At 37.4% G+C, this 14806-nt stretch overlaps 1 protein-coding gene across 1 annotated transcript; it reads right to left on the minus strand.

Annotated features, from left to right (window-relative positions):
* Nucleotides 1–3935: 3935 nt before the first annotated feature.
* LOC113078552 (carcinoembryonic antigen-related cell adhesion molecule 2-like) lies at nucleotides 3936–11331 on the minus strand. Its single transcript, XM_026250852.1, has 4 exons — nucleotides 11004–11331; nucleotides 7476–7802; nucleotides 5845–6180; nucleotides 3936–4121 (listed from the first exon to the last, which is right to left on the minus strand). The coding sequence occupies exons 1-4, from the start codon at nucleotides 11047–11049 to the stop codon at nucleotides 4009–4011; spliced, it is 822 nt and encodes a 273-aa protein (XP_026106637.1). The 5' UTR covers nucleotides 11050–11331; the 3' UTR covers nucleotides 3936–4008.
* Between the last annotated feature and the right edge of the window lie 3475 nt (nucleotides 11332–14806).

The raw sequence follows: 14806 nt of genomic DNA on the forward strand, positions 1-14806 counted from the left end.
GTTATTTCTGATAACAAACTCTAAAATCATGACAAACAAATGAACAGGTCAGTCACTGAGAGTGAATCTCACTTGTTTTTATTGTCATATGAACATACTGGGTCTTATAAGCTCATTTCTATCATAAAATAGTCATTCATAAACACTCAGCTTCTTCATAGATTGATGCAGTTAAAACAAATCCTTAAGGTATCACAAGGCACATCATTATTGCATCTTTCTGAGGATGTGTTACAATATTTTGTGGCTGATTTTTGACAGTCCAATTTCAGTACTTCAACACTGGCATGACGATGTCTTTGTAACATTTACGACACAAAAATCAGCATCATGACATTTCTAACCCATGTATTAAAACATCGATCTTGCACTGATCTCTGAAGCTGAGTGTTCGGTGATATGTTCTGAAGGCAGATATCATTGTTTCTGAATGGGATCAGATTTGATTGACTGAACAATCTGATTACAATCAAAAACTCCTCTTACAGCTTCCAGGACTGACATCCCAGAAAATGTGACAGTATTGCACAGAATATACACAGCAGCACAAAATAACTACATATATATATATACATAAAAAACACTGAGCAAATGCAACATATCTAAAATAGCTTCATAAACAGAACAGAAAAAGACATGAAATGGACAAAACACTTATAACAAATGAGAAAATGTGCAGGATAGCTAGCCTCTCATAAACATCATAATGCTCATTACAATGTATAACATTCAACATTACAACTTGACCTGTAGTACCTTAAAAGAATATAATAATAAAAATAAAAACAGTGTGGAAATTGTGCTTCAACATTTGTGCTTTGTGCTAATGTTTTTCACAGCTAATCAAAAATAACCGCACATATGTATTAAAATACATAAATTATTCCCTTCAGGTAAACCTGTAAATGGCGACACAACCGTAACATCAACAACATCAGTGGTACTTGGCTATTGTTTCACAGCTGCCTTATTTTTTTTATTTTTATTTTTTTGTTGTTGCATATCTGTACACACAGAAAGCTCATGTTTCAGAGCATGACCCTGTCTGAAAATGCCCATCTTAGGTGATGTATTCAAGTAAACAGACAAGAAGTGCATTAATCGATCTTCTAGTGTTCTGTGCTGGTGACTGAACTTCAGCAGCTGAAATAAAACAGGTTTAGCACTTATTGTTCTGTTAATGTGTCAGTTTGTTCCTCATTTTATTACTGATGGACAGTTTATTTGTGTTTGTTTGAAGCAGTGTTTAATCGGGGCTCATGTTTTATTTTAAAATGTAGAAGACATATTATTCGACGTATCACAATTCCTAAACAATGAAACAATATCATTGTGATTCAAGTGCAATATGATACGCTGATTATATGGCGATAAAAGTTTTAGAGCCAGGCCATTAGTGTGTAATTAGTTTTGACTCTCTGGTTCATTGATTATAAAACATAGGATTACTTTTTATTAGAATTAAAAATATATGACTTCTAACTCCTTTTGTTTTGAGGCAGAGAGGCAGTTTGTTCTGACACTTTCGTGAGGTAAACCGTTGATAGGCAGGATCTTTGAATGTGTACCAATAAAGAAGACAAAGTCAGGGAAGATGATGGGTTTGTAATATATAAAATATCTGAATATAAGCTTAATTTATGCTGATATGAAACGGATTGAATTCAAGAAATACTTGGTGGACGTCCTAATTAATGCTGCTAGTGGTTAATAAAGTCTGCAAGTCATAGAGAAGACAATAAGCATTGTTGATGAGCACCTCTTTTGAAATGTAATGGCTTTGAGATGATTATTTCGGTTATTTATAGAGTTATAGACTATTTTGATCTAGTTGGTGAAATGTGTATTAAATCTAAAATGATTAAGTGTGGAGTAGTGAAATTAACACTCTGCGCTGTCAAATTGTTAATGTTTTTAAGCCATTGCATTCCCATTATTAAATCCAGTTCAGTCAGTGTGTATTAAGGTGGAGATCACAGTTTGTAGTCTGGCAGACAGTGTTTCACTTCACTGGAGTGATATTGGTCAGAAGTTGGCACACTGCGTTGAGTTTTGGTTTGGTTTTGGAAACCAAATACTGTAATATAATTAAATAAATCTAACACTATTCAGTTTTGAAATGTTTTGAGCCGAATCCGATTTTTACTGTTATAAGACACTTCGTTTTTTCGCTATTTAATAACCTTGAAAAAAAAAAAAAAGTAACTGCTTGTCAACTTGTATTGTCAAATGCATTATGAAGCGAGCTTGCTTGGCACTATGTAGACAGCTTCTTAAGATGCTAACCATGAGCGAAAGGATTGCTTCATCGCAGCTGGCCTATATTTTAGTGTTGAATTAACACATGAAATTAACACGTAAACACTGAGAAAGAAGTTCTAGTTGAGAAATGTGCGAGAACTAGATTCCTGTACAAGCAGCTTAAAGCTGCGGTAGGGAACTTTTGACGCTCTAGCGGAAGCAATCTAAAATAGTCCGAATATAAACACTTATTATAGGTGCACCCTAGTGATTCAGGACAAGCCAAAAACACGGTTTGGAAAGTGGATTCATGGTGTACTCGCTTATTATATAAATTTTTCTACATTTTGAACACAAACAAAGTTATGGACCGCAGCTCTGATTGGTTATTTTTTACCGGGAGCGATGGAGTTTCTGCAAATGGCAATAGGACCACTGGGAGGAGCCAGAGGAGCTTGATTTTTTCACAGATTATCTGTCTCATATTCTGCTGTCAGGACATAATGACAGGTTTAACAAATATGTAAAAAATATTTTTTTACAAAAGTTCCCTACAGCACCTTTAATTCATGTGTGTCAGTGAGAGACAAATGCAGAAGCAATGATATATAAATGGGCTGTCTAACATCCTATTTGTAAATACAAAGCTTATAGTAAATCATGTTAAAGCTTATAGTAATGAGGATACTGATACTTGGCCTCGCAAATGAACATAGCAGTAAAGTAGAAAGTGTAGTATCTTTGGCCGCCTCGTCATTGGGTGTGTTCTTGATTTAGACCACATTATTCTCCTGAAAGAAGACAGATATTCACACAAAAAAAAAAAAAAAAAAAAAAAAAAAACAGGATTAATACATTAGTTACACTAACACAAAAACATGAGACCAGATTATGCTACTCTGTAAGTAGTCAAAATATTATTGATGTTTGACCTGATTATTTTGCTGCATACAGAATACTGGTTAAAAAAAAAAAAAAAAGCTTGAATTAAACATACATTGTTTTGTTTCATTAGAATATGCATATTTCCACATTTTAAAGAGGTTGAATGCTGCGGATGATTTAAACTTGTCCTTTCTCTTTGGAGTGTTACAAGTGTCTTGGTGAATAAAGAAGATCTGTGAAGTTGCAAAGACTAAAGTCTCAAATCCAAAGAGATATTCTCTATAAAAGTTGAGACTCGTCCATGTCCTCCTAAAACGGCTCGTTCAAACACACCCCCACATCTCTACATCACTATGTGGGAAGATTTGCATAGTGCCGCCCAAATGGTCACGCATAGAAAGAAGGCATAACTTTAATTCTCATTGTAGTATTGTTGTTGCTGCCGCCATGCCGTATAAATGCTGTGTGTTTCGCTGTGATGGCGAAACTACTTTGTCCTTCCAAAAAGACGGCAACTAGAAATCATGTTTATATCATGTTATAATGGGTTTTATGTTTATGTCTTGTCGCTCCGGCCAGACAAGGCATTACAATATGTTAAGAGGCATAACATTTCCGTCACACGCTTGAGGCATTCGCATCACAATGCACTGGATAGCTGGCCAATCACAGCATGCCTCACTTTAAAATCGACGCGTTTCAGAAGGCGGGGCATAGAGGAGAAACAATAATATAGTTTGTGGAAAATAATGTTTTTTGAATCTTAAACAAACATTTCATTACACCAAACACACAAAATAATGTTATTTTTAGCAGCATCATATGACCCTTTAACAATTCTCTTCACACTTCATTTTATATTTGTGTCATGTTAAATCAGCTTTAATTCTCACCTTTCCTTTTTGCAAGAACACCACCGACTCCACAGACGACGAGCAGCAGAGCAACACATATTCCTGCTACAGCTCCTGGAGACAGTCCTGAATCTGGAACAGCTGGAGACAGACAGACATTATGACTAGAGAGAAGGGTTATACTGTAGTCAAGATGACCTAGACCGAGACCAAGTCAAAACCACAACGAGTCGAGACCAGCACTATTCAAATGGAGCTTCTTTTTTGTTAAACATTTATATTAAATTAACAAGTTTGTAATTGTGCTCATATTTGTGAAAAAAAATTCTTGCTCATATGAGCAAGAATTTTTTTCACAAATATGAGCTATATATATATATATATATATATATCATAAAAATACTGTTTTAAATCATACTGCAGCTTGAAAAAAAAATTTGCAGGTTATAGATATTACTTATTATATTTTACAACATAATCCACGTTTCTAGAGGGCCAGCTGCATGTCCACTGTCACTTCCAGGTCTTGATTGTCTGTCATCATGGCTTCCCTTCCTCAGGGCCAAAGGCCAGAGATTTCCCACCCACTTCTGTCAAGTTTTTAAAGTTAGTTTTCATTAATTTCCCTTGGCTGGTGAAATAATACGGTTGTGTGATGTTTAATTCTGGAAGGTGTGTTAAGGGCAGGCCTTTTAGAGTAGCGCTGTCCTGTCAGTGGAAAGGTCAAGCCCCCAGCTCAAGGTCCAAAGCTACTGACCCCTTGTGGCTCATTAGCCGCATTTCCACTGTCGGGCCAGTGCGAGCCAGGGCTTTAAAGCGGGCCGGGCGGGGCTCATAGCCCCGGGCCAGTAGCACCGAGGCCAGAATAGCGCAGGGTTTCCACCGTGGAGCTTGGAGCACCGCTGCACGTCACTAAAACACGCCCTTTACACGCCTCTCAGAACAAGTCGTGCAACCTCAAGATTTTACCATCAAAGAGAAGTTATCAGAAAACTAACAAATAAGTCACTGGAACATGTGCGATCACAAAACGAACATGATAAAAGCGGCCGTTTGTTTGCATGCTTTGTTATATATTCAAATTAAAAAGCATCAATGTTTTAACTCTAGAATAAGTGATACATTGATCATAATGATTTATCAGGACTCAAAAAAAAAAAAAAAAAAAACGAAAATCACACATAAATACACTTATTTCTATTTTATTTATTTATTTTTAACGCTTATGAAAATAGCCTGCTTATTCAGTCGAGTCTGTTTCTGTTTATTAGCCACAGTAGCGTCACATTTAGAATCAATGATAATATCTCTATTTTTATAAAAGCCCCGAACAAAAATCATTAGGCTATTATATTTGGATGATGGGCTATGCTACGTGGAGATAAACTCTCAGACAAGACAACAGATGAAATATGTTACTAAATAAATACACAATTGTGATAGAGAATAAGAAGCGGAGTTCTGATTTATCCAAGCGGTCATATTTACTATGGTAACGTTAATGTTTAGAGTGCATAGTCTTTTACATCACTTATAAATATTTCTGCCTTGTTTAGAAATTAGCCCCAGCTGGCCCGCTTTGGCCCAAGGTTTTCGTTGTGCAAAAAAACCCTGGCCATTGGCCCCAAGGAAGCCCCAACGAGGCACGATCAAGCCCCGGAAGTGACAGCGGAAACGCAACTGGTCCTGGCACGCACTAAAACGTCTGGTTTAAACTCGACAGTGGAAACTCAGCTAATTGCTAGCCCTGGCTCAAACTTGCCCAACAGTGGAAAAGCTGCTATTGGGTCAAAGCTCTCTTGGATTGATATTAAACACTGAGATGTATTTTAAAATGCACAGAAATGCATAGAATTACGCTCACCAGTGATATAAACGCTGAAGCCCTTTAAACTGGTGACAACAATACTGCTACTACTGCGGATCTGTAGTTTATATTCTCCAGAGTCTGTGTTTGTGGTGTTCATGATGGTCAGAGATCCAGTCTGATGATCCAGCTTCAGTCTGTCTCCGAATCTATCTTTACAATCAGCATCTGAACAGATCTTACTCTGATCTCCAGTGATTTCAACGATGACAATGCCATTACAATACCACGTCATCAAATCATTTGCTTTTCTTCCTACACCAGGATGTAAAGTGACAGATTCTCCCTCCTTCACTGACTTTCTCTTCATTTCATCTTGTTCACCAGAAACACCTGAAACACAAACCAACAGCTGCTGGAGGATCTTTTTGCTGAAGAAAAACACAACCCAATTTTTGATGGTGTAAACTACAAAATCAACTTTCACAGCAAATGTGTCTAATATAATTTATACACTGTATATGAATATGAAAGTGTATGTAATATTACAGCTTCACAAAAAAAAAAAAAAAAAAAAAAATTACAATTAACAATTACATAATTATTATAACCAAGAAATTAAATGATATACATTGTGCAAAATGTAATTTCATTTACTAAGATGAATATAGGTACAGTGTTTCATGCTAATGGCCATGTATAAAATATCACAATGTATTTGTCTACACACACAGAAAAATATTTTAATGTAAATTATATTAATCAACATTAATAACTGCAATAAGGATTTAAATGGAAATAATCAGCAAATGTTGCCATAATAACACCAGCAATTAAAATAAAGGTAAACAGAATAAAAGTTCTGAATGAATAGTTCTGACACATTCATAATCTGTGAGAATTACAAATTCTGCCAAAATGGTTTATTCCTGAAGTTATTTTTTTTCTCCCCTGTAACTTTGTCCTTTTATATACTGTACAACATGAGGAACATTTATCTGGTAAACAGTACATTTCCTATCTTTTTTTTTTTTTTATATTGTCGTTCAAATTTGTCTCTCCAAAAATGTGCCCTACTGAAACACAGAAATATGATATATTACACCGCATTTCAAAAGCCAAATCAATTAAAATGACCATTTAGATTAAGATTCATCAAAATCTTATCTTGAAATGCATGTTTTGCCTGTAAAATACAAAAATTGATCCTATTGATTTGATTTCAGACTTCAGATTGATGCAAATGAACATGTATTTAACTAATATATATATATATATATATATATAAAATAAATATCATGTCATCATTGAAAGTAATAATTTGTGTAATTGATGACCGCACATATATAAAAACACTCGTATTTCTTCCAGCATGGTCAAAAATGCATTAAAAGAAGTTGGGACTTTTTTCAATTTAACCAAACAGTATTTCACAGAAATAATTATTTTTTTATTATATAGAATAAAAAAATAATAATAATAATGATAATAATACAAAGAAAAGTTCTGGGACAGCCACTTCCTAATAAAAAAATCCTCTATAAATATGATTTAGTATATATTTATTGTTTTAGTATCTCAATTCTATTCTTTTGAAATACCCAGCATAACCTTAACAATTGTTTTGGTTATTTTTAGTGTGGGACATAATTCTTAACAAATTAAGTAGAATAGATTAAATGACTCACCACAGACAGAAACATGAACGATCTTTTCACTGAGGATGCTTCTGCTGATGATCTGTAGTGTATATTCTCCAGAGTCTGAGAGGTTGATGTTCATGATGGTCAGAGATCCAGTCTGATGATCCAGCTCCAGTCTGTCTCTGAATCTCTCTTTACACTGAACACCTGTACAGATCTTACTCTGACCTCCAGTGATTTGAGCGATGAGAGTTTTACCAAAATACCATTTAATCCTGTCTTGTTGGTTTGTTGTAACATCAGTGTGTAGAGTGACTGAATTTCCTTCTGTCACAGACACAGGTGCACGGTCTTCATCAACACCAGCAGCACCTGAAGAAGAAATTAAGAATTAAATCATAAAACATATCTGGCAAAGTGAGACAATAACATAAAAAAATAAAAAAAAATGCAATTTTTTTTTTTTACTCCTCTACGAATTATCAAGATGTGAATAAAGTAATAAGCCTGGATTCAGAACACATGCAAACAAAGAACATTACTGACTGATACTTTCACTCAACAAACAAACATACAAGTGTCTCATGGATGTCTTCAACATCTTATAGAACACAAGAGCTTCAAAGGGGAGCAGTAACATAGCCACATATTTATAGCCTACTAAAATATAGGCTATTCGGACCTAACATACTCTGTATAGTATAGGAATATATTACAAAAATATTTTAATAAAAAATATGGCTAAAAGAAAGTCATCCCACTCCTCTACATCAACTTCTATCATGGCTAGGATTACAGCATCACACGCTTTTCTTTTGAACGTGATTTTTCTCCAATGATGACAACGAGGGGGGCGGAACAAATTATGCTGCAGCTCTTATTATTGCACTCTTTGGCTATTAACTGTGAGGAGACCCAGTGTCATTAAATGCATTGGAGAATAGAGTAGCTCTGGTTGTTTGTCGTTTCTCCAGAAACATTTTATGTTTACGCAACGCGAAACACAACACAACGCTTAAGCGTATCGACTGAGTGGTGCACTCTGCTAAGCTGCTGGTTCTTTTGCCAACAAAACACTGTTGCTCACATTAATTTGATCCTGCTGGATTCTGTTCTGGAAAATATCAGATTTAGAATTTTTGCATTCAGGCATAGGCCTAGCCACTGATCTATAATATCAGTTCGATTTGGTGAATTGGTTCAACCGGTTCATTATGAAGAACCGGTTAAATCGAACGATTCGTTCGCGACTTCGGACATCACTACAAAGCAGTAGCAGCACGCCAGCGCTGCGCCAGGCACGATTCTGGTGTGTAAAGACACAGAAAAAGCAACGCAGATGCCACGTGTGGTGGAAAATTTCATTTAACACTGCTTCTGTATGCCTATATATGCATGTGTTTTCTAAGAATTGCTGTGTGGGTTCAGAGGGATGACACCTGGGGGGGAAACAGATGTCTAAGCACGACCTGAGAGGGTCATTGGGTCATATAGTGGGGGGACAATGCCTGAGGATGACCTGAGGGGGTAACCTTAGTCCTGACAAATTATACTCAAACCATTTAAGGAAACCAATTGCCTTAAACCATTTAAGTAACCATTCAGTTGAGTTCACTGAAAGAAGATTTACATTACAATTAAGTAATTTAGTGATTAACTGAGTGATAATTGTGAATTAGTGATGAACAGCTGCTGTTAACAAACAGAATCACTGAAGAAAAGAGAAACACAAAAACTACTACAACTGACTTCAGACACAGACTTAGATGAAATCAACTGAAATAAAATACATGAAATCTCTCAAGATCTGATTAAACAACCCCACAAACAGCATCACCAGCTCCACTTATTAATAACCAGACTGACTTTATTTCTGTCAGACGTCTACAGAAGATCTTGTGTTTATTTACATGGTTTAAATCAAGGCAATCTGTTTACTCAAACTGTTTGAGTTAAGTTTACTTGTCGGGTTTTACATTGTAGCATATTTTTAAAACGTATTTAAATATAAAATGTTTATTTGCAACGGTTATGCGAACAATAAAAAAATAAAAAAAAAAAAAACATTTATAACAGTAAAACAGCGACATCTGCTGACGGACACATGCTGCGCTGTCACAGGAACATCCCAGCTGAAGATAATGAGGATATTATGTCGCTCCTTAGCAAAGTGCATTCCTAACGACTACTTAATGGCAACACATGCCCTATTCACTCCAAAGTCCCCACTCCAAGGGGATAGGGATGATCACTTCCATCCGGCACACCCCTACTTGGAAGTGACATTCTCCGATCCCTTGACCTTAGTGACATTATCAAGGACTTCTCTTTCCGCAAAAGCAGGAAAAAAAAAAAAAAGATTTTAAGATAAGCTATTTTCTTAATTGTATATTGTAAATGAATTGGCAGCTGTTATTCTGAATGATTCTAGATTATATTTATTTAAAACAACTTTAGCAGTGTTTCAGAAAAATGTTTTTTTTTTTCCCTCTCTATAGTTGGTGACCTTGAAGTGGGTGGGGGACCCTGCAGTTACTCATAGCCCCGGGACCCAGTGTTGCGGCCCTGTATACACATACACACACACACACACACACACACACACACACACACACACTTGTACTCACACTAGACACGGTTGCCATGAACCGGGCCCGAGTACGATTGTCCCCCCTCCCCCTCTGGCCTGCACTCACGGGTTTCAGCATTCGTGCCGGAGCACGCTTACGTCATTATAGTGCGACGGTTTCGGGATAAACAGGAAGAGCGGCGCTCTATGAACACAATGGAGTGCATCGCTCAGTTTTCTTTGTGGATAATTTTGTGTCGTTTGGTCCACAGCCCTCTCACAGCCTGTTGTTAAACAGATGTGTCGCCTTAGTGGCGCGAAAATTTTCACGTAATCGTGCTGCTCGTTTGAGGATGTTTGCAAGGTACCAGCTGAAGTGCAGCAAGGACTTTGCAGTTTTTTAGTTTTTATGCGTTTTGCACCTCTGCCGTAGACCAAAGCGACCCTTTCCTTGCCATGTTGGTTTTGGAGCGTCGCAAAACCGTGACGAAACGCGTCCTTTTCCGTGCTCCTGCACGGTTAGCGCTCACACTGCATGCGAACCGCGCCCGAGTCCAACTGAACCGTGCCCTGGCCCACCTCTTCCAAGCGGGCCAGGGCCGGCTAATCGAGCCGCGCCCGGGCACGATTCGGAGCACTCACACTAGTCAAACGAACCGCGCTTTGGTGGTCAAACGCACTCGGGCACGGTTCAAACTGGCTAGTGTGAGTACACCCTTAAACACATTGCCCCCATTTTACATTAACTGAATAAAACGTTTCGACAAAGGCGATCGCATCTGTCGAAGGTCAAACATAGGGAGGGGCCACAGAATGCATGCGTGCACACGGACCCCTGACTATAAAATCTTAAAATAATATTATGTCATCTTAAAACCCTCGTCAACTTAAAACAGCAACAGCCGGGATGAATTTCATTTCAAGTGTTAAAACTGTAACAAAATTAAACTACGTCACAGCACCATTTACTTTTTATAGAAAAACAGAGTGTTTTAAATGTTTACCTTGCACGCAGGATCCACACAGTGTGATCCATATTAAGACATTCATTTCCCACGTTGATCGACTTAAAAACGATTGCAATTTGTATAGCAGAATAAAAATGGTGCTCGAAGGAGTAACGTTAAGAGAAAGTACGACAAATAACTAGCGTATACTTCAGTTAGAAACACCGCATTGCTACATTCAAGCACTGAGTCGAAGTTTCATTCGTGTTTTATCAAAAAACTTTGCTGTTTTGAGGCTATACGACGCGTCTTGCTCGAAGACTCGCTGGCTAACTCGACGAGGGGGAAGAATATATTTGAAGAGCTTATTTCAAAACGCAGTGGGCTGTAAGCTAATGTTCATCTTCGGCTGATCCTCAACTTCGTCTTGTGTAGTGGAATGGCGGTTACAAGCCAACTTATAGCTTATTCACCTTATTCCGCCCCGCCCACTTTTAATACTTCGCATTTCCGCATTTTGTCATCCGACTTCCGCTAAACCGATACGGCACGTCCGGTTACTAGTTCAGTAGTCGTAAGATTGTTTATAGCTAGCTATAACTGTGGCGAAATGACAAAGAATGTTATGTTATAAATTGGGAGCACGATGAAAACGTCTTACGACGATCAAATGGTCTCAAATTGCCCCATCCATCGTCGCTGTTAACGTGGGTAATGTTAGCCAGAGTTAACCTATATATTTAACTGCCCTGTCAGAAGGAGTTGATGGAGCAGCAAGGAGAAATGATTTAAAAAAAAAATGTACCGAAGCTTACCAGTATTTACATAGTGAGACAGTGGGTCGTGTACTGTTACACAGCGAGGGTTTTTTCGTCTTTTTAAAATTGAACGTGCAACCAGCCAGTCAAGCAGTCTAAACCTCTCAGCATGGTGCTGGTTAGTTTTGTGTGTGTGTGTGTGTGTGTGTGATGTTAACAAACACGAAGTTATAAATGTTTAAAAGTATATTAACGTGTTTGATGACCATCATCAGACTAAGTATTTTGTCTAATAACTTAATTGTACAGTGGAGTAAGTTAAGTGAACGTTTATCAATTACACATTAGAAAAGGAGGAGGCTGGAACTTGGAAGTGAAAAACGCCTTATATCCAGGTATGCATAATTATTAGGCATATTTTCTTTTACAAATAAAACAAGCCAAAAAAAAGATTATATATCACTTATAAAAGATTAAATGCAAAATTAATAGTTAAGATTGGTGTGGTTTGGAATTGGTAAATATTACCAAAAAATATGTTTAGAAAATCAACTTGCACAGTGTATATGCAAAAGGTAAGGTAAAGGTAAGATTTGGTAGGTGCACATTAAGTCTAATCAATGAATAATGTAGGTAATCGTCAAGTGTAGTAATAATAATAATGAATGATTATGAAATAAGAAAACAGTGAAAGCTTTGAAATGTATTTTAGGTTTGCCATGTTCTGTACAGGGCTGAGGACCTGTAAGCTGCTCATCTGGGTTCCATCACAGCAAGTTACATGTGCCACACAATCAGCAATTCTGTGCCAAGACTGTAGCTAGACTACAAACCTTTTATTTTAAAGTGTATGCTTCCTCGTGTCAGATGAGTTTCAGGCAGACGACCTGCTGCTTTCCACAAGATACTTGCAGCTTTGTAAATAAGCAGGAATGAGAACAATTAGGTTAAGGATAGGATATTAGGTAATTGGGATGGGATGTAGAGGATTTGTGTGAAGACTAACTATATGAAATAAGTTGTCTTAAATCAGTTGTGTTAAACAAGAGACAGACTGTGATTTGTTTTTTAGAACATGGATAATTTAATATAAGTTGTATAAAATCATTTGTGATGTGTTGATCAGTGTTTGTTGTTTTCAGGAAGCAAGAGACACCTCCTACTGACCATCCTATACAATTTCAACATTTAATTTCCATATGTAATAAACTAAGATGGAATTAACTTGCAAACTTGACATGACTTTTTCATTCAAATCAGAGATTAAAGATAAAAAAAGATCAAATTAAGATAAATAAATAAAAACTATTTACAGCAGGTAATGTCAGGTGACACTGTAAAGGTTCATAAAATAACTATTACAGAAGGTAACTTCTGGTGACATTGTAAAGGTTCATAAAAATATCTATTACAGCAGGTAACTTCTGGTGACATTGTAAAGGTTCATAAAAATATCTATTACAGCAGGTAACTTCTGGTGACTTTCAGCGAGATCAGGTGCATGTGGATCTGATCACCCTCACAGTTGTCCACTGCATCACCGGCGGTCATTGATACATCTGTGGAAATAATTAAACATTTTTAAATTAGTACTTACAATATATCATGAGTATTAATATATGATGAGACCCGAACTTAGAACTGTGTGTGTGTGTGAGTGTGAGAGAAAGAGAGAGATGCATTAGAAACAAAACAGTATACACACTCTTAACTGTAGTGTTCAAACATAGGTCAGTATATGAGAAATGTAACTAGCTTGCCTGCTATCACCTGCAATCTCTGTAACAGGAATAATGTGAGCTATTGTAATGTACTATAATATCTTGTACTACCGTAAACATTAAATAGGTGGACAATAGTAATCAAGGAAAATTCGTTGTACTTCGTTAACTGCCTGTTACTGATCTTATATGTATTCATAGAACGGACTTCATAAATCTAACGTTAGGCGGGCAAACACATAGCTAGTTAAGGTTTGCTTACCCGAATCTGACAATCTTTTTATCCCCCGGCGTGACCTCTTTAACGGAACATCATAGTCGAGCCATTTCTCAGGGTAAGGGTGTTCGTCAGTCGCCTTCCCGTCCATGAAATGGTACAAACACCCATAAGAGCGCTTGGGTGGGCGCTTCAAATTTAGCGCCTTCATCCATTTCCTCAGGTGCTTCTCTTCTTTAGGTGGTGGGTGTAAACTGCAGCACAACACTCCGACCGCTTCACAATGTGTTCGCTACATCGTTGGTGCAATCGGTTTTTTTTAATAGAATTGTTATGCAGCCCCTAACTGAGCATATAATACTTGATATATTTGCGCTTTGTTATCTAGCCACTAGCCTAGGTACGTTACGTCCGGTCTCTCAGCCGGAAGTAAGATGACAAAACGAGCGCAATGGCGGCACCGTTGTTGCCATGGAAAATAAGGTGAATACCAAGGGGCAAGGAACTCGACCGGAAGTTGAAGTCGGGTGGGGGCTGCCATCTTTTAGCAAGTATAGGTCTCTGCAGGAAAGTAATGGGAGTTACGAGATCAAGGTGTTTTTACACCATGATACCTGATTAGTTGATGTAATTGTGACGTTAGGTTTAGGGGTGGGGTTGGGTAAGGGGGATCATTTAGATTGCATGATTCAGAAACACCCAGCAGTTTCAAAACACCCACATGGTGATAAACGCCCACTTTTGCTCTGCAGAGACCTAAGTCTCTCTTTTAGCAGAACTTCACTTGCGTTAGCATTCCCATTGACTCCCATTCATTTTGGCGTCACTTTGACAGCGAATAACTGTACATCTGAGGCGTTTAAAGACTCTGTTTGTCCATTATTTATTTTTAAAGATACACGACAATGTATAAAGGGCTCCATTACCTTCTATGTTACATCATGGCCCCGTATAAACAGTTTTTGTAAAAAATAGGCTAACGATTGCGTCATAACCACTAGGCTCTCTGTCGCATTACCGTACAGACCGGTGGAGAAGCTCGCAGGCAATTAACTTAATATGGCGTACTGGCGTTACATTTTAAAATACTATACAAAATAATTAATTAGAATACTTACTCCTGCTCACTCACGACAAAGAACTCCCCGCTCAAGCTCGCCGTCT

Source organism: Carassius auratus, unplaced genomic scaffold, assembly GCF_003368295.1.
Source record: "Carassius auratus strain Wakin unplaced genomic scaffold, ASM336829v1 scaf_tig00025933, whole genome shotgun sequence".
In the NCBI taxonomy this organism is placed as follows: domain Eukaryota; kingdom Metazoa; phylum Chordata; class Actinopteri; order Cypriniformes; family Cyprinidae; genus Carassius; species Carassius auratus.

What these genes read in the sequence shown, in the direction of transcription:
- LOC113078552 (XM_026250852.1), bottom strand. Translation starts at nt 11,049, where the DNA reads ATGAATGTCTTAATATGGATCACACTGTGTGGATCCTGCGTGCAAG. An exon ending in CGTTCATGTTTCTGTCTGTG is followed by an intron (nt 6,181 to 7,475) that starts GTGAGTCATTTA and finishes TTTGTGTTTCAG; the next exon opens with GTGTTTCTGGTGAACAAGAT. An exon ending in CTTCAGCGTTTATATCACTG is followed by an intron (nt 4,122 to 5,844) that starts GTGAGCGTAATT and finishes GTCTGTCTCCAG; the next exon opens with CTGTTCCAGATTCAGGACTG.